The sequence below is a fragment of the Aulonocara stuartgranti genome, assembly GCF_965226115.1.
Source record: "Aulonocara stuartgranti genome assembly, chromosome: 3".
NCBI classification, from domain to species: Eukaryota; Metazoa; Chordata; class Actinopteri; order Cichliformes; family Cichlidae; genus Aulonocara; species Aulonocara stuartgranti.
This window is the reverse complement of record NC_138941.1, coordinates 26528910-26554557: the sequence shown is the minus strand read 5'-3', so window position 1 is coordinate 26554557 and position 25648 is coordinate 26528910. Positions and strand designations below refer to the sequence as shown.

Sequence of the window (25648 nt, the reverse complement as noted above, 5' to 3'; positions counted from 1 at the left end):
GTAATACATTTGTTTTATGTTGTCTCTAGGAACCTTTAAAATCAAAAATGTAGCTTAAACTGCAGCTGACATTAACAGTGACAGACTCGGGGCTGCTCGAGGCTTGTGGTTGTTGAAAAAAAGGGGGGAAAAAAGCTCTTTTCACTTAAAAACCCCCCACATACACTCACTGGTCCTCGTTTTGTTTCACAGAAAAGTAAAATTCCACATCTCAGATCAATAGAAGTGTGTGTAAAGTGAATGCAAGGAGTGTATGTTGATAGCGAGTGTATACCTCTCTATGAAAGACCCTTATGACAGTATCTCCATAGTAACACGGTTAAGATCATTTGAAGTAAAGAGGACTGGTGGTGAGGACTTCTTCAGTTATTATTATTCTTTTTTACTTTGGGACAGTTTTTGCTCTTTCAGCCATTTACCAAAGCAGACATGTAAATTAAGGCTTTAAGTACATGTTCTAGGGGTGTTACAAAACAGCCCTAGTTTATTACTTAATTATTTGTTGAGAATCATTTGCAGGCTATGACGATTAATTTGTGGAACCCCTGGACACAAAAGAAGGCTCTTTTGGGATGTTGTGCCAGGCCTTTACTCCAACTGTGAGCTTTTGTTTGTTCTTGGCTCTTTGTGCTTTTAGTTTTCAGCAAGTGACGTTCTGGTTGATTACATCCTGAGATCAGATGACTGACGTAGCCAATGATTTGGAATTTTTCTGATTTTAAAGTGTCCCGGATTAGTTTGATTGTATGTTTTGGGTTGTTGTCCATCTTCTTCGCGAAATGCTGTCGAAACAACCTTACTGACTGAATCTGAAAGCACAACTCTATGAACTTCAGAGCTGTAAACAGTAAACTGTGTCAATATTTTGCATCGAGATGTACCTGTAATTACACACAGGTGCATATAACTTACAGCCCTTAACGCCTGAGGGCAAAAACAAGAGATTGCTCTTAGACATCTTCAGTAGACCTAACTGCAACATGGACGACATGAAAGGATGAAAGGCATAAAAAGAAGGTGAGGCAATTGTTAAGACTCCTTAAAAATTGATTATTCACCTGCCAAAATAAAAGTTCTTCATTCCACTTGAAGTAATACATCAAATGTCTGCTGAAAAAGCACCTGTGTCAATTTTTAATGGTTGCCCCTTTTCCTGTGACTGTGCCAAATGAGTCATCGTCTCAAAGTCAAAAGTTTAAATTTTACTTACAGTCACCTATTTAACCAGCTGAAATGACTGAGAAGCTGGGTGTTGATGCGATTTCTCAGATGCTTTTTTAAGAACTGCACTAAATAGAATAGAATAGAATAGAATTCAACTTTATTGTCATTGCACATGCACAGGTACAGGGCAACGAAATGCAGTTTGCATCCATCCAGAAGTGCTTTAGTGATATAGATATATTACAATATATATTAGCAATAATATAGATATGTGAGTATATTACAGAAATGGGTCTATTATGGTATGTTATAATGTACACGGTATGAAGTATGTTGTGAATATTCTATAACTAGAAGTATGTACAGGCTGTAGTGAGTACAAGCTATGTACAGGATATGAACAGGATATAAATATGAAAAACTATACAGAATATGAAATAAATAACTTTACAGAATCTGGGATATACAGCTATACAGAAATGGGGTGTGGACAAATCCTTGACAGTGGTGCTGGATTCTATGCCTCGAAGATGACGATTGTCCTTTTTATGTATTTATTTATTTATTTATATTGCACAAAGTGAAATATGCATAGTGTTTCCTGAGATCCCTGAGTGCCTTTTCCTGTTTGAGAACTGGAAGTTCATTGCGCCTTTTTTTTTTTTTTTTTTTTTGGTGCAAGATCTAACTGCCATTTCTTCTCCTGGAGTGTACTTATACATGCATGGAAGCATTAGCTGCCGTAGCTGCACTCGTCTTGCCACAGCCTGTTGTGCTCTCATAAGTCTTAACTACGAACTTGCTTTAAATGTCCACGTGCGCAGTACGTAAAAGACACTAGGCAATTTTGTCTTTAATATCTTTCAGTGTTTTGTGGAAATTTGCCCTACAATTTAACTTATATACACTGTTGGGCAAGTCTTGACAGAAAAAAATGGCTTTTTTGCTTTTACAGCTTGAGCTCTAGTGCAATGGATTCAAAATCCTGTGGTGAGCTGTCATCTGTTTTGTTTTTTCAGTCTCAATATGACAAAGGAAAGGACTATGTGATAATTCATTAAGAAATGAAGGGTGCGTTCTTTATTTTTATTGGTAATATCAAGTGGTTTTGACAACACAATGTAATAGAACATGGGAATTATTTTTAACACATGATTCATTGCTTGTATTTTTTAATCACATGATAAATGTGGAATCCTCAAAACCAGATCCCATCATCTGATCATATCTGGATACTTGCGAGACTTGCGAGATCTTGCCAGGCAAACTTTGATTTATTAGTTTGGCACACGGGGTGCGAGTTGTTCTACCTAAGTGTTGGATAATTGTCTCAGTCCTTATGAGGAATGAAATTGTGTGCTTTGGGGAAAGTAGCCCACTGTTTTTTGTTCAGAAGAACATTGGATGGTGCGTCCTCTGTCTTTAAAATGAGGTGCAGGTCCAAGCATGTCCTGTGTTTTCTGGGTGGTTCAGCTGCAGAAATTCTAGTACCATTTACCTGAGTAGCTTCCCTTCCATCAGACTGGGAGGTTTTGTCTTTTACATTAATTGCCACTTGTTAGAAATATAATTCACTGCATAGATCACCTGCAAAAATATAGTATAGTAGAATTCTTGCACTGTGCTGAACTGAGACAAGATCACAAATTAGTGAAATAATGTGAATAAAATAATTTAAAAAGCATTTAACGTGTATATTTCTCAGCCATCTAATATAATCTAACCCTATACTGACACTGGGAGGCAGAGCTTGTTGTTCTTGTTGTCTATGAAGATAGTTATTTATGACTTTGCCTTTATTTCATGCTTTTAAGACGAGTTTCCATTCCCATAGTTGTTCCCAATGTTTGCTATTTTATCCATTCTGTTGATGAAATGAGAAAATAGAAAAGTGAATTTGACCTTTACAGAGCACTGGAATAATTAAACGTGAAACTAGAGCTGGGCGATATATCGAGTTTTTAAAACATATCGATATATTTTTATACGAGATATAAGATGTGACAATATCCTTTATATCGATATAGTCTATGTTACGTTATAATTATAGTTGTGGAGCCGCAAGTTTGCCTCTCTTTCGTCCACTTTTGTCTCTACGCAACGTTACTCCGCCTCGCCTTCACTGAAGACAACTCCCCCTCCTCCCCCATCGCTTCACATGCAGGCAGCGACAAGACGGACACGGCAAATCTCCGTTAACGAGTTACTGCGCATCGCCCCATGCGTGGGGCTGGACGGCGTCAACGTGCTAACGAGCTAAACATGCTAACGAGCTAACAGCGCTAACCCTAAAATCCTTTCATTCTCTCAAAAGTTGATAGCGCGCCTTATGTATGAATTCTGGTTGTGCTTGATGGCCGCGAACTGATTTTATGTGGTACACGGCGCTCAGCAATCTGTCAAAAATGTTTGAGTACGACTTTGGTAAGCTACGGAGCTGCACCGCTTGATAGATTGTCGGAGCATTACGGCTACCGAGGAGCTTCGCGGAGTGATACGTACTGTGCATCAACGTAATATTACCGTATTGTGTGTGGATAAGGACCATAAATGGCACCTGTAAGAGACGTGGTTATGAAGCGGATTTCAAACTCCAGGCTATCAGTCACACAGTAAAACTTGGGAACAGAGCAGCTGTGAAATCTGTCTGTCTTTGTTATTACGCTCAGCGTCTTTTAGTTTACATTTTGACTGCACAATTGTGAGCTCTTTGTTTAGCACAAAAACAACCTTGTTTTCTTTTATTTATGGAGCATTATTATTTAATGAATGCTCATAATTTAATTTTGAGTAATTTTTCATGTACATCTGTGCTGTATGTTAATAAAAGTGCCTGTGTGACATCTGGGACACAGCTTTGACTAAGAACTCTCTTTTTGTTCTTACTTTATGGCTTAAAAAAAAATCGAGATATATATCTTATATCGCCATCCAGCTAAAAAGTATCGAGATATGAATTTTGGGTCATATCGCCCAGCCCTACGTGAAACTCCTTCGAGTTCAGAAAAGCAGAGATTCTGTAGCTCAGCCCGGGTGTCAGTTTCAGAGAAGACTGTGAGGGAGGTCTTTGACTTACATATTTGGGGTTCTAAAGTCGCTGCTACTTAAATCTCAATACCTCAGGCCAACCTGATTAGGCCACCTCTGTCTTGTTTCCTTCCACTTCCTTTTATTAGCTAATAGGCTTAGCTCTCTCAAGGGGCCTCAGACATATTAGATCAGCACACCAACCTGTGCTCTGTCCATCTCTGCCTCATTTTCTGTTCTCACTCTGTTCTCCCTCTCTTTCTTTCTTTCTTTTGGTTTTTTCTCTCTGTTTTTGTGCCTCTTTGACTGTTTCATGTGTGTGTGGTGTGTGAAAAACAGATAAATACAAAGCTTCTGTTTCAGACTATGTCTTTCTAAAATGTTAGGGAAATTTAGTGCATTTTCCTTTTGTTTAGATTTCACCAAACGTCCCAACTTTTTGGGGAAACAATGTTGTATTCATTGCACTTGAAGTGAGTAAATTATTCATGTTCTGTCTTTATTCCATTTGTGGACCTGGTTGGTCTCTTTTCCCCCATGGGGTAGAAACACACTTGAAATGGCCGGCAAATTTTACTACTGCTTTGCTGATGCTTGTTGTGGACTCATAAAAACAGACATCATCCTCGGCTAATCACTTGCAATATAAACACATTTCCACTGGGACTGACCATCATCTGCAAAATGAAGCTTATCATTTAGATTTTCATGTGTGCCAAGTCTCAGGCTGACAAATCCAATTATGAGGACTGCTTTGACAGTGTCAGAGTGCATCTACCTCGAACTAACTGTAAAATTAAAGAGATAAAATATGTTCAGATTCTGAACCCTGAGCCTCTTGACAGAGTTGCTATGAAAGAAAAAAATTCTGTCTATATGGTTGCTTTTTTAACATCAAAGTCATGGCTGTGTTCTATTTATTTTACCCTGGCTCATTTACAGCTTCCTTTCAAAGAAATACTGAGAGAAGGGCACAACTGCCTGGCATTGTAATACCTCTGATCCAGTAACTGCTGTTGTACACTCATTAAATTAGAATATATTCAACCGACTAGCATTTTTGGTGCTGGCTATCAGTGATAGCAATGTTTAAACCTCCATTCAAGTCTCATACACGCATAATTTCAATCCTACAATTAAAAAGCAAATACTGAAACAATAAAAAAATAATAATAATGCAGTTTAATATTCAGTTACAGCTCTACTTGTTTCATATTACTGTCTCAATTCTGCTAAGATAGTTATTATTTTAAAAACTGGACAAAACAAAAGGTTTCCTGGAAAACTCTCAATCCAATAAAGATCAAGATAAAGATCTAAAGACCAATAAAAATGAAAGATGATAGATAGGCAGATGGTTTGCTTTGAATAAAAAAATGGATTGAATTTGGACTGATAGGAATAACATAACAATAGAGAAGCTTAAAATACTCTCTTTTTGTTGCCCTTTTTGGTTTTAATGAAGATTTTTATTTCCCAAGCAAAAAAAAAGGAAAAGAAAAAACCAAATTGCCCAAACTCCAGGGCTGTGTCACACGTCCTGTGACTGTATCAAATCATAATTCAACTAGTTTAAGTATGTCAGGTAAATTACCAAGATTCCTACATTGAATAAGAAATGCAAAGGAGGAGGTGGTCCTAGCCAATAACATGGACATTCTCGCTTTTATCTGCCAGGCATCAACCTTGTTTTGTGTTAGTGAAATTTGTTGAAAAAGTCAGTTATCTTTTTGTTTTTCTTTACAGTCAAGCTTTAGCTGGTTTTTGGCTAACTGTCCTCAATTTCCTATATAATTTCGTTAAAGCTGCATACCCAATTACTGCACATCTGAAATGGAAACAAGAACGAGAAAGAAAAAGAAAATATATTTCCCAAGAGTTGAAAAAGAAATCCCATACAAGCTCATTTATACAAATAATATCTAAGGTATTTTGCCTAAATTTATAGGTCTATGGGAAGGAATACAAGATCATTTGAGGTTTATGTGATTACATTGCATTTTGTTGGTTGCCAGTGGTGACTACTTCAAATATCCAACAGAGTATTAAAGCAATAATATAAAAAGCAACAACATGAAAATTAAACTCCTTTCCTGATAGCAGTATCTGCTGCTTCTCAACTATTAATCTATTTTGTAGACTTCATTGTGTTTTTGAATGGTTTTGTAGGATATAAATGTTTACTGTCTGCCAGCAGTCAGAATCGTGTTCACCAGGGGGGGAATCTAGGTTTAAAGATTTAGGGGTGCTCAGCTCCCAGTCAGAATGTCATGCATACATTGCCTTGCAATTAATATTAAAGGAATGTGCTACTTCTAGTTAACTCTATTCACGTTTGTAAGCATCATTTCAGTTGGGTACATATTATAATGTTACCTTCAAAATCAATTTCGATAGTTGGATGAACTATTGCAGTGTTTAAAATGAATTCAGAATAATTAATCCCAGATTTTAATTAGTGCTGTCAAGAGATTAAAAAAAAATAGAGATTAATTAATTATGATTTTTAATTAATTGATCTAATTAATCTCTTTTTTAATCTCACCTAAAAATAGCTGAGGAAAGCCCTCAACTTATTGTGGCAGACCAAAAGACTGATATAACAAAGAAAGTGACTTTATAAAGTCATTTATTGTTTAACAAACGTTAAACAGATGCAACCATTTACATACTGTTGTATTCTTTTGTAAAATAAGTGGAAAAATAAATACAAATAAAATCAAATAAATTAAGTGCTGCAAGTTAGCACATCAGAGTTGCTCTTTTCTGAGCAATACAGCACTGAAATTCCTCTGCTTCAGATAATGAAAAATAAAACTGACATTGCAGTGCTGCAAGTTAGCACATCAAAGTATTCTTCCATCACAAAAAAAAGTGCTGAACATCAAGCAATCTATTCTAGTAGGCTACAAATGACACAGCAGCTATGCTGACCACATGTGTCTCATTTCTTCTTCCTCAGCCAGTCGCTAAGACACACCAGCCTGGTAACATTTTCTGGAAGCAAGGCTGCCCTTTTCTTTTGCACTATGTGGCCTGCAAGGCTAAAGAGTCTCTCACAGGGTACAGAGGTAGCTGGGGAGGCCAGGTACTTTTGTGCTAGGACTGACAGCTTTTCATAGACTCCTGAGTGAGCATACCACCACTGCAGGGGACAGTCATCAATACTGATGCTGGGTTCTGCTCTGTAGCGCTGCAGCTCTCCAGACTCAATTCCATCTTCTGAGTCAGAGTCAGACCCCAGAAGGAGTTCGCTCCTCCTCTTCTTCTGAGCTGGTCCATCATCCTCTGTGGAGGGCTGGAGACTATCTGCTCTTCTGGGCTCTGCTGCCTGGAGCATATTCTCCAGAATGGTCCACACCTGAATGAATGAATGAATGAATGAATGATTGTGATTAAAACTAAGTGCTTTTTTTTTTATTTTATTTAATCTTGTAAAGAACTTTGTGTTCCATATAATAAATAAAAGTTTGATTTGATAATGAATTGGACTCATTAGTCCAGCTTAACCTTATTGTCCTACCTGTTCCCTCTTTTCTCTTGGAAGACATTTCAAATCCTTAAACCGTGGATCCAATGCTGTGGCCACCTCGAACCATATCTCGTTGCCATTAGCTCGTCGTGCTGCCAGATCCTTCTGGAAGGCATTCTTGAACTTCACCACGTAGGCAGGATCATCATCAGTAATGTCCATGACACGGTACAGATGGCGAAAAGCAGGCAGCACTACAGAGCAAGAGACGTAGGCCTCACCACCCAGCAGCTCTGTCACATACCTGCAGAGGTGGAGAGGTTTGCTAAATAAACCTAGCTGGATTCATTTAAATCAAAGTGTAACTGATTTCCAATTTAATTGTCCTTAAAAGTTCCTTGTTATGTTCATTAATTTTGATTTTACACATGTAACAGTAGTTTATATAATTAAAATGGGAAGGTGTTTATTTGAACTTACTTGCATGGTTCAAGCAGGAGCTCCAGCCTCTGCAGTTTCGCCCACTCAGCTTCGGTTGGCAAGACCAACCTGTGGTTCTGTTGGTCCAACGTAGCCTGGACAGCCTCTCGGTTACATAGGAGGCGTGAGACCATTGCGAGAGTCGAGTTCCACCTGGTGGGTACATCCTGTATAAGTTGATCGCTCTTCTTTCCGAGTGCTACTTGTTGTGGGTTAAGTTCTGTGGTACTCGCAGGGCTTTGTTTAAAATGACCAACAATCTTGCGGCACTTTGCCAGTACACCGACAAAACCACTGCTATCGAGACATACCGTGATGGTCCTCTGGAGAATGTGAGCATTGCAGGCGATGTGCTCATATGGAAGTGCTCTCATAGCAGCCAGCATGTTTGCTGCGCTGTCTGTGCCAATGGTGGATATCTTGTTTTCAATACCCCAGTCATTTGCTACCTTGAGGAACTGTTCGGCGCATTTATCAGCAAAGTGCCTGGTTTCTGTTCTCATGACGGTCAGTGCAAATGAGTTGAGGTTCCACTCACTATCAATAAAGTGTCCAGTCACCCCAAAATAGCTGTGGTTGCCAGCTGAGGTCCAGTGATCTCCGGTTATAGCAACACAGTTGGGAGAATCCTCCGCCAAAATCTCAAGTTTGTTTTTCTTTTCGCCGTCGTACATTTTGCTGATTTTGGTCGTTACTGTAGTCCTGCACGGCGGCTTGTATGACGGGTCATTGGACGCAATTTGCAACACCTCTGTCAATCCTTCGTCCTCTACTATATTTATCGGCCTACAGTTCATCGCTATCCACTTGGCAATAACATTAGTCAGCCTGTCGGTCGCAGACTTGCTCATACGAGGGGTATTCTCTAGTTTTGTTTGGCGAAAAGCTTTGCTCTGGCTTGCTATATTGCTAACGTCTTCACTGCTAGCTGTTGCTGCACTCGCGGCTGGGTGCTTTGCGTTGAGGTGATAGGCCAAACTTGAGCTGCTTCGGTGGTAAGCAAACTCCTTCTTACACTCTAGGCAGACCACTTTACCTTTGTCAATGGTGCCGTCGGGGCGTTTATGAAATACAAATTTCCCGTTCATTGGGCCAACAACTCTCAGATGCGCCTCCATATCCACACTGTAAGCTAATCACCACTTCTCACCTTGACCTCACGACGTGACTCCACCCCCAACAAGTCAAGCACAAGGAGCCCAGCACATAAAAACGGATTTTATAACATAGCAACTCTCATACAAAATCAATGACGTCAAGAGATTAAAAATTAGATTAACGAGATTAAAAAACATAACGCGCTAAATAGCATTGTAATTAATTAATCGCAATTAACGCGATAATTTGACACCCCTAATTTTAATATAATACACCATTTGTAGGGTGGATACTTATAATTATCAAATCTGAGGCAAAGGCTAAATCGTGTTAACCAGATTTTTTTTCCAAATAAGTTAAATAACAATTTGTGATGAGAAAGAATAAACATACACAACACTGTTTCAGTCTCTAAGCCACATAGTGGAAGTCCACCAAATCATCAAGCACTTAAAGTAGCATTTTTCAATAAAGAAAGTGAAAACTCATCCTGACACCTAGACGAGAAGCAAACTGGTACGAGAGCTGTCAAATGCTACTGTTCCTATTAATAAATATGTTCTTTCGAACATCCACTAATATTTTCAACCGTGCTAAAGCACACAAAGCTTTCATTAAATGCATGTAAAATTATCCATCCATCCTCGTTCGCTTATCCTTATCAGGGTCGCGGGGATGATGGAGCCTATCCCAGCTTCCATAGGATGAGAGGTGGGATACACCCTGGACAGGCTGCCAGACTGTCATGGGTCTAACACAGAGAAACAACCATTCCCACTCACATTCACACCTATGAGCAAATTAGAATCACCAATTAACCTCACCTCACTAATTGCATGTGTTTAGACTGTGCTGGAGTACCCAGAGTGAACCCATCTAGACCAATGGCGTGTCCAGCAGGGTGGCCTGGGGGGGCACAGGCCACCCCCCCAACCAGACTGGCCACCCCAGGTGCCACCCCGAAGCTAAAACAATAAAATTTAATGAAATATCAAATGTACGATTATGGTTTCACAGTGAAGCTCAGATATCCGAGGGTAAGTGAATGCAGCACCGGCTTCTGCACTATGCGCATCATGTTAGCAAAGGTAGGAGAGCCAAGCACGAAAGACGGCACCGCAGAAAACATTTTTTCGGCGAAAGATTAACAAGTTAACATAGCTGGACTAGTCATCGGACATTTGCACGGTGGGCTGATGACTTATTTATGAGAGGTGGTGGATTCAATGGCGTGTCCAGCGGGGTGGCCTGGGGGGGCACAGGCCAACCCCCCAACCAGACTGGCCACCCCAGGTGCCACCCCGAAGCTAAAACAATAAAATTTAATGAAATATCAAATGTACGATTATGGTTTCACAGTGAAGCTCAGATATCCGAGGGTAAGTGAATGCAGCACCGGCTTCTGCACTATGCGCATCATGTTAGCAAAGGTAGGAGAGCCAAGCACGAAAGACTGCACCGCAGAAAACATTTTTTCGGCAAAAGATTAACAAGTTAACATAGCTGGACTAGTCATCGGACATTTGCACGTGGGCTGGTGACTTATTTATGAGAGGTGGTGGATTGGCCAGATGCTGGCCGATGTGTAAAAATAACTCAGTTGTTTGGTGGTGGCTATGGCGGAGCTTCCACAGAGGCAACAGGTGGATGAGGGAAGGTGAGGCAGGAGGAGAGACCCGAGGCGGCCGCCGGTCCGAGTGTCAGGTGAACTGAACTTCAGGTAAGAAGTTATGACCTGCAGTCTATCTGGGTCAGATATAAACCAAGTTTAGGTGCAGTTTATTTTCGTTGTGCTGACTTTTTACAGTCAGTTACAATACCTCATACTGCGTGAGCTAGCATGACGAGTTTATACAGCTGTTCGCTATGATGTTACTGATAGTGAACTTTATTTTATTCATAAGGTTAGTTAGTAGAGTTGCCAACAGCTCCTTAAAAAATGGAATGGTCCCTCATTCAGAGAAAATATTATGCATTTTGTATTGAGCTGAGAAGAGACACAGTTTGTCCCGTACTTCAGCTAGGATGGAAAAAGACACAAAGCTGGAGTTATTCTGTCTTTACAGCTGCCTCTTCTATTGCTACTTCAATCATGAAACTGATCAATGATCAGCTGATCGTCTCTCTTGGTTGTTTATCGCCCACTTTGCGCCAGAAAGAGGAAACCAGCGGATGTCGCGCTAAACAACAGCAACACGTTTAAGCTTGATCAGCTGTTGTTAGAATTTATTTAATATTAATTTCTACTATCAGCTGATGTTTGCTGGAGCCACAGCTGTAAAGCTGCTGGTCATGATGTCGGTTTGGATATGTGGTGAGAGGGAAACGTGAAGATGAAACCAGGAGATGTCCTTACTGAATCATCAGAGCTGTGATGGAGAAACAGGTTTACCTTTTAGGTGACATGAATGAGTTGAAGGGAAGTTATGAACTGTTTCTGAGAGACAAATAACACCAGGATCCTTTTTTACGTAGCTGACAACTGGTAACTGTGCAGGGGCGGGTCTAGCAAAGTGTTTCCAGGGGGCAGGTAGGGCATTAACAGGGAGAGGGGGGCAAAAAGAAATACTTTTCTTTTTTATTCTCATTTAAAATATTTAGCTTTTATTAAATAATTATCTGAATCTTGCGAACAATGTTTTTATCAGTTTTTAAAATGTATAGAAATCATACATATACCAAAAAGACAGTATACATCACTGTCACAACAGCATTTGTTTTCATTCAAAGGCTTTATGGCTTTAATACCTGGTGGGCCGGTCTGTAGTGAAAATGCCCAATTTTTTTGTCCCAGTCCAGCCCTGCAGGTTAATACTGGCAGTGTCACCATGCCAGCTGACTGTATTTCATCATCAGCCAGTGTTGTTCTTGATCAATATTACCAAAGTTTACCATAAGGCAGCATATAAAGTATTTACTTGCTTTCAGGTTTTATTCAAATTTTAGTCTTTTTATTTGTTTCCCCACTTTTTTCCTGTTTCAAAATCAAACACCAGTTTGTGAGAAGATTATCTTCTTTTTTTTAACAGGCATTGGTTTTGCATTGGCATTGGCTAATTTGCCAATTGTATGTTAAAAATGTTCGTATTTTAATATTCAAAAATGTTTTTGCCCAAAACATATGTGCTCTACATGTCAGTAAAAATACTATGCAAATATTGATGTCCTTGACTGCTGAATAAACACTGACTGATTGTATCTCTTGTACTTTATCAATGCAGTATCTAAAAACTTTGCACTGTAGTGGTTAAAATCTCATTCTAATAAGAGTTAAAAGTGCATTCGGTTATTAGGTTTATAGGATTATTGAATTATGGTTAATGGTTGGTAGAATTGTTTTTAACATTATCTGCCAATTACATCTGCCACCCTTCTCCAAATCTGTGCCCCTACCTGGCCCCCCCAACAAAAATTTTCTAGACACGCCACTGATCTAGACACTGGGAGAAAAAAAACATCATCAGAGAATTTGGGCATAATAGAAGCTACATTCCCTTTATTTATCCATCTTTTTTTTGTTCTCTCGTTTTTGGCTGTCTTCATCCTGCTCCCTCGCTCTCTATCCTGCTTTCTCAGTCTTTGTGCTGCCACCCAAAAGTGAAATTTAACAGTGAAACAATTTGCAAACCAATAAAAAGGCATAAACTGATCTGCATTTATAACAATATTCAGAATGCTGCTGCTGCTGAACATAGACTTCCTTTAGACTTGAATCTTAAGCCGTACTGTAGCAAAGAATGAAGTGACGAATCCTACTTCCGGGCCTAAAGTAGTCTGCGTTTAATATGGCTTTTGTGTTGTTAACATGTTTAATGTTATGTATTTTCTTCTATTTAATCTCAAAAAGCTCCTAAAACAGTCAGTGATCCCTGTTGACCTCCCTCGGCTTTTATTACCGCCAATCATTTATTTAAGCTCAGTTTTTAAAACCTTAGGATGTAACTACAGCCCAGCCCATGCAGCAGTATATGAATGACTAACCTCGTATTGTGGATGGATTATCTCAGTTGTTCTCCTGGCTGAAGCTTGGTCCTTTTACAGCATCCTGCCATGCGATTACATTTGTTCCTGACCACCGAGAACACTCACGTAAACTTTTATCGAGTGGAAAAAAAGTTAGCTTGTTTATATTATGCTAACATAGCTGTGTCGCTAGTGGTCACATAGCACATCATTATATACCAGCTAGCCAAACTTCAGTAACCCTACAAACGTCACTGCTGTTTAGTTTTCTGTCTTTATTTATGTTGGAAGTGGTAACAGAGCTGTACGTTTTAATTTGTTTCCAAAACCTGCTATATTGTATTTAGATAGAAGCTAGCGAGCTAACTTCCTGCTAACTTCTAACTCCGTTAAATGTCATAGATTCCGTTTTCATGGATGCCTGGATGTTAAACTCAGTTGTTACACCTGGTAGAGCAGAATGCTGATCATTTTATTAAAGATGAAAGACTTTAGACAGTTTTTCCACTCTCAGTAATGCCATAGTGATTGTTTGATATATGGACCTGCAGCGGAGTTTAGGCCCAGACACGGCTAGTGACGTCTGACTTAACGACCGGATAAAAATCTTTAACAAACTAAAATAATAAATTACAAAAAATATTTTGCAGACTTGTATTTTAGAAAGCTAAACTTAACTAATAATTTCTAGTGATTTAGCTACATCTAATGTTTTTGATACAAGGTAGAGAACAAATAAAAATAAGCAGACACTTTTTAAGTAACAACATCTATCAGAACAGCTTGAACTTCTGCTATATTTAAGTTAAAGTATGTTTTAAATCTGCATCACTGATTTGTGTCATGAAATTACCTCTGCATCTTCTGTCTGCTAAATAAGCTTATTTAGTCTTAATAAGAAATCACACTGCTGAGGCATCAACATCTCTGTCTGAGCGCATTGTACAATGCAAGTACAACAATACAAATTGTTGTATTTATGGGGAATAAAGGTTCTCTGTTGCTGAGGGTAAAAATTGTTAATGAAAAGCTGTGTAGCGCTAGCTTCACCCAGCTTGCTGCATCATATTTAATGATCTAAATAACTTTGTATCTACTTGTTGATTTGAACTGGATCAGTTATAGTGATTCTAAATTGTGTGATTCTAAACCCTGAAGTAGGTAAAGTGCTTAAAGTGTATAGAATAAAGCGCTGTATGAACATATGGGTCAATGTGGCTTGTAGAGCACTTTGAATGGTCAGTCGGGTTTGTCCTAATGAATTCCAAATGAAAATCCATTTGCAAACAGCTTGTCTGAAACAAAATATTACACATAAACAGGGCCGCTCAGATTGTTTTGTGAAAGTGCAATGAGATTTAATTTCTGCTGATCATAGATAACAAAAGAAACGCTTGTTGTTGTAGCCTCTGCTCTCCAAACACGAGTGAAGAAAACGCCTCGATGTCCTTTCAGTCAGAGTTTAATAAGCACTTGGAAATTATGTGAAATGAGATTTTTATGCTTATTTAGAAAACTGTGATGTGATGAACATCATTTTTGAGTCTTGAATGCATTTATGAATATATAGGACAAAGGTGGATTGAAGGAAATCAAATATTTCTTTTTTTCTTTTTTTCATTTTAAGGTTGGAATTTAACATAATTTAACATAATTTAACGTATTTGAACATAATTGAACGTTTTATTCATTAAATACAAATAAATCTAATTCTGTCAAAAATTAGTTTCTTGGTTAAAAAGCTCAATGTTTTCAAGTTTCAGAGTTTTAAAGCTATATTATTGTATGCACATGTTTTCCTGTACAATGAAATTCACATGTAAAACAGATAATAGAATAAATGATCATTGATAAACCATAGAAACAATGAAAAAGAACAGCACATGATAAATACAACAGAAAAATAACATGTGCAAAATATATGCAAATTGAGAAAATAAACCTGATGTACACTTACGGTGTAGATTGCTACATAATCAGAATCAGAGAAACTTTATTACTCCCAGAGGGAAATTGAGTTGTCATAGCAGCAAATATACAACAAACATGAAGTACTCATATGAGTGTAGACACAGAGATAAATATAAATAGATAAATATTACTTAGATAGAAAATAGATAAATATAGAGATAGGGATCATGTACAATGGCTTTTCTGTACTATAGACACACACACACACACACACACACACACACACACACACACACACACACACACACACACAGGTATATTATAATGAAATTATAACTTTTCCGATTAAGAGTGCCATGCAGTTTTGCAGAGAGGTTTCATATACTGTAAGTGGGGTGGTCTTTTGTGTTTAACAAAATGTTGTTTATTTTTTATTTTTATTTTCTTTTTATTTTGTTCGCACTGGATAAATGTTGTAAAATGGTAGCATATGGCTACACACACAGCTGTAGGCTTTTTGTTATCGTGTTTGGCAACATTTTTATTTGAACAACTAACTTGTACAAGCTTGCAGCTGGGGCCGGGGTCATGACAGAGCATCCCTCCCCAAGCTATGAGCTAACACGCAAATGAAGAAAAATGCAAAAAAAACAGTATCACTCCTCATAATATTAGGCAGAAATTGGGCCAGCTATGCCCACTCCCCATTTTCAGCCAAGTGAAGTATTTCTGCGCTTCGTCCCCTGTGGGTTATTTGTATGTGGTGTTTTCTCCACAGAGTGAGACCTGCGTTTGGACCAAGTAGCCATAACTTGTTGGTGATGAAAAATATATAGAGAGTGTATATGGAATGTATTTCAATGAAATTACATGACATATTGCACATATTTTAGATGTATTTGTGTCAGTGCAGAATATCAGCGAGTGCCTTGGTTTTGGATACTCAGTGTTACATAGAGGAACTCCATTAGGACAGCCATCATACTGTCCAGTCCTTAATCATGACAGATTATAATCAACTGAAATCGTTGTGCAGTTTTCCACCAAAATCATCAAAATATACTGCCACTGCAAGTCAACGTGTGACTTCTTTCATAACTACTGGATCTTGATTAAAATATTTTGATATAAAGTCACAGTGAATAAGCTTTTAACAAGAATAAAGAACACGATAATAGCTTAGAAATAAGCTATGTCAATGGAGAATTGTGTGTCTGATAAAAGCAGACAGCTGTAAATAGTGACCAATCAGACAGACCATCAGAATAAATCTTTTTCTTGCCAAATTAGAAAAGTGCCTTATTATAAATGGAGGACAATTGCAGGACTGTTAAACATTAGCAAGAGGCATTCTTATACGGTCACTAGCACTATGCAAGGCATCCACTTATAGATCCAAAATTAAGCACACTGAAACACATCTCTAAACGGATGCTTCTAGGGCAGAGCTATATTTAATTAAAAGGGAACAAAGATGGCTTAGTCTGTCTGTGTCTGCGTGTGTTGTTGCATCAGAGTTCTATTCACAGTTATACAGAGTTCAGAGTTCAGATAAAGAGTTATATGGATAGATAGAAAGAGACAGGAGTAGGAGAGAAAGAGCTCATTGGGAGAAAATGTCAAGAGAGCTCTGGTTTCCCTCCTTCTGAGAGACGTTGATCATAGAGTGCGTGGCTGTTGTGGGATCAAAGGCTTTGTCAGTCAAAGCCCCTTGACTCTGTCTCTGCAGAGCCGACTACAGGTACTCAGTGAGGCATAGACATGGAATAATTCATGACCGGAGAAGCTAACTCTCAGATGCTCTGCCTGCCCGGAATGACAGAGCACGTTCGGGGTCACAGGTCTCGGAGCCTCCCGTTATCAGCCCCTAGGCATTCAGTCGAAAACAGCTGCTGTGCTTGGCTTCAGTTCCTCTTCTGTATTATCTGTTATAACACACATACAGTGTAGTTTGGCACAAACACAGTCAAGCTGTGAAGAGTTTGTGTGGCATAAATAACATGTTTTGCATGTACATGGGTGGGCAGGTGGGTGGATGCTTGGCATGAGATGCTTGTTTTTACCAGTGTGTGTTAAAAAAAAAAGCTTTTCTACCCATAGTTTAACTAATGCTTTGGTAAAAGAAAAAGTTAAATCACAATCAGCTCAAGCCAACATCTGCATATTTCAGTCAGTCAGCTAAATGTTTGGTAAACTCAGTATGTCTCTTCAATCAAGTCTAGTTGATGTGTTTAGGCACAAGACTGAGTTATAGGTCACTCATGTTTTAGCTTTTCTCAGAATACAGAAACTGAGCACATACCATTATTGATTCCAATAAAAGGTTGTTACACTTAGCATTAGGGTAACAGAGAAGCTCATCTGAACGCCTAATTTGTAGTTATTATCAGTGGAAAGACCTGCAGCACCTTCAACCAAAATCGGAAACCAGATAACTCCTGGCAGAAATCGAGGCACTATTTCAGGTACAGTATATTCAGGGGTTACGATTTAAGAAACCTTAATTCTGATGTAACAGTGGAGTGGGGCAAATTTGCTCACGTACAGACAGGTCATGTAATCATTTTTGTTTCGAGCTCCAGCAGAATTTCTTTGCGGTTAACTGCTTTTTATGCAGTTTTCCAGATTAACATGAGCCATCATGACTGCTTTCCAAACACGTCAAGTGCTTTATCATACAGTGCAAATATTTAAGCTAGCCTAAGTGTCAAAAAGAGACACAGCTTTATGTTTGCATTATTTTAATGTTTGTGCTGGAGTCCTAATCCAAATTCAGTCGCTCCTTAACCTTGAAATCTCATCTTTCTGTCCTCTGTCCATCCTTTTGTCAATCTTTTCTTCCAGTCCTTTCTGTTTTGCATTTTTCTCCTTCTCAGAATGACATTTTCACATATCAAAATTTCCTTTTCTCACTTAAAAATACAGCTTCTAGCCAGCAGAGAGACTGCGCAGAAACTGCACAGAGAAAGTTTGTGTTTAGTGGTATTTGTGGAACTGTTTCGTACACTTTGTTTATGCTCACTTGCCTTGTGTCAGCTGAAGTACCACAGCTGCAACTTTATTGATGCCTGCATGCATAAACACATGACAGGGATGATAAGGAACTGTCCAACTGGAACCAGCTGAAAGGACTGCTATACTTCATCGCAGGGACATATGTGTAATGTTAGTGTTTTTGTCTCATTGTTGGCTCTTTACCTTATAATATAAAAGGCCTTAAGTTGACCATTCTGGCAAATTGGCACTATATAAATAAAATTTAATGTAACTGAATTAAACTGTATATGAAATTTAATTCCTCATAAACGGAATGTGCTGGAATGCTGTTCTAACTGGTCCCAGCCTTGTTTAAATTGGGTAATAATGACATTAAACTGGTTGAGTTCCAGTTTGAGATTTAAATGCCAGAGCTCCCAAATGATGATGATGATGATGGTGATATCGTTTTCTACATTAAGGCCATATGATAACAGCTTGATTTTCTTTGGTACTCAAAAAGAGAAAATTATGGCTTTGTGATTGGTAAGGTCTTTTTGCTGAACCTTGTCAGCTTTTGGTGAGGGATTATGGGATTATGCAGTGATTTGTATCGCAGTACGGGGACACCTGCCACCTTTCTGTATTTTCTTTCATCTTAGTCTTGACAGGAAAGTCCCATGTCAGCCCACTGCAATATGTTTTTATCACCGTGCTATTGTTTTAGGTAATAAATTGTAGAGTATGAGGGAATTCAAAGTGGGTCAGGATAAATATGTGATGTAGACACCACGAAAGGCAAACAGAGCAAGGTGAAAGAACAGGGCAACTATAACATTAATTACGGGGCCTCAAGGGTACATTTGAATCAGCACTTTACGTTTCGATGCAATGCGAGACAATGTGGAAGCCACCATATTAATGAGTTCATTTATGTGTGGGTGGACGGCATTTGCCCTGACTTTGCGACATGCTTGGCTGGAATTCCCCTCATACTTGCAAATTGATAGCACGGGCAAACAAAGGTGAATCAGGGTCACATCTACTCAGTGTACAACATGCTGTGGAGACCAGCAATGTAATGATCAACCTATTTACATAGCGTGCCCTCAATGAACATAATTATATGGGGTTATTAAACAGTTCAGTTTCCAAAGCCGATACTGAAATTTAGGGGAATTTGATCTACTGAGATATTGGACTTGGCAATCAGTGTTGTATTTAACTTGAGTTATAACTTTGCTAGACATATGTTAAAAATCTATTGGGCAGGAATGATGCCAACTCTGTCTTAAAAAAGGTGGTTCAGTATTTTAATTGTTTACTTCAAAAGATATTGGAAACCTCATCTAATGAAAACAGAGGGCAGAGTTTTATAAGGATGGCACTCTTCTTTCTCCTTGTTCTTTTAGGTTCATACAGTCGGATGCCTCGCAATAAAAACTTTGTGTGAGGCATCAGCAAGTCTCCACAGAGAAAAGGATTCATGGAGAAGTTTATGAGGACACCAGTCATAAAGATTTAAGACTGAGCTTTTAAGGCTGTTTGCAACATAAGCACATGTATTGAATTGGATGTGGGGATTATTGAGTGCTGTATCAATATGGGTTGTACATGATGGCCCTCCTCCCTTTCTGTCTAGCTCGCTCTCTTGCTTTTTGTCATCCTGTCCAGCATGTCACATTGATGATCTCTCTTTTTTTCATTCACTCAACAAGAGGGCCTTGAGTTACTGGTAGGGCTGGCTTGGAAAAGCTGGCGCTGTAGTTTTCCCGAGTGTTTTGCTATGATCATGATTCAAACAAATACTCACAAGTACACAATAGCCTGTCTATCCTCATTGATGATGTGTGAAGTAATAACCACACTTAAAAAGTTTATGACCAACCTAACGAGGGCTGACCGAGATTTAGTATTTTAAAGAGTTTGTAATTGCCTGACCACGAGTATGGTGCTTTTTAAAATTCAATCAACTTAATGAAAACTGAGTTTAGAATTTAGAAAAGGTCATTTCTAAATTGGGTTCTGTGGAACAGCTTTGTAGACGACGAGGCGTTAAAACACTCCCCTCCTGAGAGTTCATTTTGGAGATCTGTTACTGTGTGTTAAGTGTTTGATTTTCGATTGTCGATATTGTGCCCCGCAGGACTGAAGAGTCTAGTCTTAAGATCAGAGTAGGGAACATGAAATAGCAGGTTGCTGCTCAGTTATTTGCAACTGGCTTTAGCCATAGATTTGATCCCCATCTGGCTTGGGGACTCAGATTTAAGCTTGTGTTCAGGCAGCTTGGGGTTTTGGTGAGCTCACACTCCTGCACCTCACTATCACTCAAACACCCAACTACATTTTTCATAAAACCACAGCATGGACAATTCTTAGAGCTTTTATTCTGTCCTTCACACCATTCCAAACGCTTATCGCTTTCTTCAAGATGTGGTGACTAAACTCATCTCTAGTTCTGAATCAGCACTCTTAAAGCATCAACTTTATGAGTCTCAAAAATATGATGTTTAGACTTCACCTTAAATAGATTTTACTTGCTGGCCATCCATGTTATTTATGGTGTTTGTTGTTGTTTTTTTATGTAACAACTAGTCAATATTAAGAAACACCTCCAAATGTTAATATATATATTTAACCACACTGCCATAAACAATGCTTCAGGAAATCATTCCTTCCATTCTCCCTGCAACTATACTAAAACTCTTGCTGCTGTGACAAGTAAACACAACCTTCAGACATAAGACTCCATATTCCTCATTCTGTATTATACCTTCTTGGAACAGTTTTGTTTTTTTTCATTTATAGTGTAAATATTCTTTATAATATGATTCACATATTTTATGTTCTAGGTTGTGTTTTAGTAACTCAGTGTACTATTGAGAATCTGTGTTAATGGCCCGCAATCTTGATATAGCTTTTGATATATATATATATGTGTGTGTGTGTGTGTGTGTGTGTGTGTGTGTGTGTGTGTGTGTGTGTGTGTTTAAAGGGGGAATTACCTTAAAGATCTTTCAAGATTTTGTGCTCATGGAAGAACATCTTTAGGGTTGGATATAAAGAAAGAGTTTCCATTATACTCAACAATATATCATCAACTTGCATCATAGCTGAGTTGTTTTCAACATGGGTTTAAATTGCATATAAATTGCTCAGAGCAGCACTATGCTCATCAGTTTTGTTCAAAGCAGTTATTATATTTACTGCACGTCCACCAGGACGATAACCTTTACCTTTATTGGCCAGTGGCTTCCCTTCCTCTTTGGTCAATCCTGGTTTTAATTAAAGCTGCAATTGTGCAAACTGAATATTTTCTCATCAAATCTAATCTTTCTTTCAACATGCTCTCTGTACCCAGTTCAATTAACTGAACTGTTATGGAGTGGCGCTTGGTAAAGTGCACAATTAAGATGAAGTCAGCTGAAGTCACCTTACTGACCATCAGTGATGTTTGCACATTCTCTCTCCATGTTTGAAATCTTATATGGGGTGTCAAATGGTAGAGCAAATAGATGTGCCTTTGTTTGAACTGGTGGTTGTGTGTTCATGCAAAGGTGCCGTTGAGTGACAAGTAGGGATGGGTACCGGTGTTGCACCGGTTCTGACATAAACGGTAGTAACCAGAGCGAAAAGCAGCGCACATTTCGGTGCTTTATTTCTGTGCTTTTTTTTCCTGAGCTGTGATACACTTCTAGCCAATCATTTTACGTTTCCGAGGATAGTAGGCGGGGCCAGGTACGTACGTTCTTTTAGAGCAGAGCTACAGATTAAAAATGCCCAAGGCGAAGCGGTCAAAAGTCTGGCTGTACTTCACAGCAAAAGATGCAAACTCAGCAGCCTGCAACAAGTGCTTTAAGCTGATACTGTGATACTGTCAAAGGAGGTAACACCTCAAATCCGATGAAACACCTGGCGACGCATAGCGTTTTTTTTAAAAGCCGAGAAATGCGCCGTATTTGATAGCTTGCTGCGAGACCTCACACCGTGCACATCTACTGCGGGTGGGTTGCCAGTTATCAGACCCGGAGCAACATCCCCCAAAAGCCCAAAGAATAGAGTCCTGGCCCCTAGCCCTGCCAGTGTAGCAGAAATGATGACGGATGATGATGATGCAGCAGCAGCCGTTCTTCTCTGCGTGAGTAGCTTCATGTTGTTCGTGTGTAATTTACGTTGAGTTGGCTAACCACGTTATTACATTAATGCATGTAAGGTGAACTAGCAAACATCATCATAGCTACATGCGGCTGTCCTCTTGTTTGATGGCAGATGCTCCCTTCACCCTGGCCAAAAAGGCTAAAATGACCAAAGAAAAAGAGGGAAACAGCTGAACATGAGAGGTTTTTGGATAAAGTTTGTGTTTTTTTCCATTGTTTAAGCACTGCTTCCAGCCAAGAGTGATACCATATATGCCCCATAGCTGCAGAAAAGGCTAACATTGTTATCTTTTTACAAAAAACAGCTGAACATGAGAGGTTTTTGGACCAATTTTGTGTTCTCCATTCTTTAAGCACCGGTTTGAGCACCGTTTGAGCACCGGCACCGTTTCAAAAGTACCGATTTGGCACCGGTATCGGATAAAATCTAAACGATACCCATCCCTAGTGACAAGTGTACAGCGACTGGTCTAGACAAAAGTGTTCTTTTTTTAGTGAAGCATGAGCAAAGTGTAAAAAGAAAAAGTATAATATTGAAAACAAAACCCAAGCAAACAATAAAAAAAACCTAAACCACATCCCAGATGTTTGCTTCTACCCTTAGTTGAAGAAAATTACAGCCTTCTCCACAAATCTTTTTGTGCAGTCAGATTTTATGCCAGTCTGCTGCAATTAAATGTTGAAAACGAGGTGAAAATGGTTTAATTATGTGCCTTACACACCCCTGCACCATTAAAGACAAACACAAAACTCCATTGTTGTCAGGCAATTACAAGGTTTCTTCATTATTTTCTGGGATGGCCTCCATCCATATGTTGTTAAATATGACCAGAACACCGAATGGATTAAAGCAAACAAGAGTTAGTGGGGGGGGAGCAGTGTAGTGAACAGTGGAGGGGCTTATTGATTACAGAAGAATTGTTAGTCATGGAAATCAGAGTGTACTGTGTGCATAAGCCAGTGCAAGGGAGGTACGTACAGAGTCAACCCCACTGTTGTTGATGACAGTCCTGTGGATTAAAGCTGCACTTAATCAATTTTTGACTATCATCCACTATCCGCACTTTACAAAACAAGGCAGCGGTTAAAAAGGCTTTGCGATGCTCTAACCTTTAGCCATCAACCAAAATGTAACATACTAAAATTAGGACATGTAATTGTTATGACTATATTGTGTCACTGGTATGCTTACTGTTGCAGTATATTTAAAATCAGAATTAATCAGATATGTCAAAGGTTAATGAAACAACTGCAGGTACAAGCACTGACCCTAATGTCTATGTGTGCTGTTCTGTGCACTCAAAAATGCATATTGTGACTTTCAGTATAAATTATTCTACTGGGCAGACAAGTTATACATATCTTGATGGGCTAGCTTTATAGCCTCTAGTCAAGGCACTTTACCTTGTTAAAAGATCCTGTTTAATAATTGATCAAGTCCTTCAGTTTCAAAGGCAGCAATCAGTCAGTTGAGCAACTCCCTCACCTCCAGTCCTGAGGAAGCTGCAGCTTCCATGAAATCGTGTTTCCCTCTTTCCCTAATGATTTGTTCTCAGTGCTTCTTAACAAACATTCGAAGACTAAAAAGTCAAACTGCAATTATGTTGAAATGTGATGTCTGCGCTCATATTATCCTTGATCATCTGATTTCAAAGGAATAGAGGTTACACTGTGTTTTTTAATGAAAGCTGATTTGCACATATCCTTCGAAGACAAATTGAAGCAAGTTAGTGATGACTGACTTCTGTTCTTGAAAGGTCATCTGTGAGTTACTCTGCAGTAAGGACGAGAAAATAATATTGATGGTGGCGAAGGAGAAGCTGCTGAAGGACTGCTGCTTTTGTGTCAACGCTCGCTCTTGCCCTGGGGTCAGCATCAGCTACCTATATCTCTGCCTCTGGGTCTCCCCAACAATGCAAACCGGACTTTGCCCATTCTTTTTCATCCATATGGAGCTGGCATCGTTAATCATCCGCATCATCTTTTTCAGCCCTAGCTCCTCCTGATACCCTAAGGCTTTTCTTTACCCTTTTTATTCTCGCTCAGTCGCTTCCGTTCTTGCCTGCCCTTGTTGTCTTCATCTTCTAAGTATAGACTGACTTTTAAGACTGAAATGCTTCAGTACCTCATTTGGACTGCTTACTAGTATTTTTTAACATACTTTCTTTTATTTTTAATTTAACATTTATTGAACTCAATGTCTCATTTCCAAGAAAAACTTGTTCCTCCAGGTTGGATCAAACTTTTACTTGCATAATTTTGCTGGTCCACAAAAAAATATTAAGACGCTAAGCAAGCAGTTTGCATACATGCATTAAAAACAATACTTTCCATCCAAAAAATACTTGTAAGTGAGGATTCATTTAATCATTTAAGCTTCACAAGTAAACTCAAATGGTGGCAACACTTTCACTGGTTCAGATGGACAATTAGAATTAGCTGGTCAGTGAATCTTTTTTTTTGTTTTTACTGTCCCACGCCATCAGGCTACATCAAATCAAACCCCGTTTACATTATTGCTTTTATAAAATAGTGCATACAAAGCCTTCATGGGACCCTAAGAAGAATTTTGTTGTTGTTGTTAGGTTGCAATCCACAACGATAAATGTTGTGGAATCAGACGAAGAATTTGCAAACTTGCAGAAAATCTTTTAATCAATAATACAAAAATTAACATTTGGCAAAATTAGCAACTCCCCTTACTAAAAAACTGAGCAGTATTGTTTACATCATCCTATTGTCAGCCTGGCATATTTTTACACATCTATGGTTTTTAATTTAAAGTTGTAGTATATTCAGCTCCAAGAGTGGCATCGGAATGATTTATGCTTAATATTCAAAATGATATATTACTAACTGGGATAATGAATATTATAGACTCACAAAAAGCAACAACAGAATAAACCAGCATAAATACATTTATACATCAACTGCTTTACTATTTTTGTTTTTAAATGTAACACCAATAATTTAGTGCCACAAAGTGTGAAAGTGTGGAAAAACTGAAAATTGCTTGCTTTGAAATAATATGCATTTGTCCCAAAAATATCCGTTTTCCCTGGTTGTATAATTATATCTTATTACAGCAAATCTTAATGACATAATTTGACTAAACGTTAAATGTATATGACAGTTTTTTCCTCCTGATATGTTAGCCTCGGCTGAAGTGAGGTAGACTGGGCTTGGGCTCATTCAGTGCCTCCAAAGTACTTCAGCTGGCCTTCATTACCAGCTCATGTATGACCAAGACATGTTTACTTTCCCAGGTAATGTTAAACTGGTTGTTCACTCCTTTTAAAGTAACTGCGACTGGCCTATTGTAATACCCACGTGTACGATATGAGTTATTGCATCCCATTACCTGTATTACCATCTGCACTATATTTGTCTTTACATTGTT

The 25648-nt window shown here is 38.7% G+C and overlaps 3 protein-coding genes across 11 annotated transcripts in view; 2 read left to right on the top strand and 1 right to left on the bottom strand.

Annotated features, from left to right (window-relative positions):
* nrxn2b (neurexin 2b) overlaps positions 1 to 25648 on the top strand; it is a 698285-nt gene that overhangs the window by 33107 nt on the left and 639530 nt on the right. The window contains exons 1-2 of one of the 9 annotated variants that reach the window (XM_082527642.1): positions 10445 to 10458; positions 10676 to 10961. The exons of the other annotated variants lie outside the window; for them this stretch is intronic. The gene's annotated coding sequence lies outside the window, so the exon portion shown is untranslated. Of the gene's footprint in view, positions 1 to 10444; positions 10459 to 10675; positions 10962 to 25648 lie in introns of those variants that run through there. 9 annotated transcript variants of the gene reach the window in all.
* LOC309698133 (uncharacterized protein) overlaps positions 1 to 25648 on the top strand; it is a gene marked incomplete at its 3' end in the record, with an annotated part of 399753 nt that overhangs the window by 214694 nt on the left and 159411 nt on the right. The window lies entirely within an intron of this gene.
* Positions 6657 to 9493, bottom strand: LOC309698076 (E3 SUMO-protein ligase ZBED1-like). Its single transcript, XM_082520351.1, has 3 exons — positions 8144 to 9493; positions 7715 to 7967; positions 6657 to 7552 (listed from the first exon to the last, which is right to left on the bottom strand). The coding sequence occupies exons 1-3, from the start codon at positions 9259 to 9261 to the stop codon at positions 7136 to 7138; spliced, it is 1788 nt and encodes a 595-aa protein (XP_082376477.1). The 5' UTR covers positions 9262 to 9493; the 3' UTR covers positions 6657 to 7135.

Excerpts from the sequence above, each read along its gene's own strand:
- LOC309698076 (XM_082520351.1), bottom strand. The coding sequence starts at position 9,261 with ATGGAGGCGCATCTGAGAGTTGTTGGCCCAATGAACGGGAAATTTGTA. Across the intron at positions 7,968-8,143 it reads CTCCTGCTTGAACCATGCAA|GTATGTGACAGAGCTGCTGG; the intron begins GTAAGTTCAAAT and ends CCACCTCTGCAG. Across the intron at positions 7,553-7,714 it reads CAAGAGAAAAGAGGGAACAG|GTGTGGACCATTCTGGAGAA; the intron begins GTAGGACAATAA and ends TCATTCATTCAG.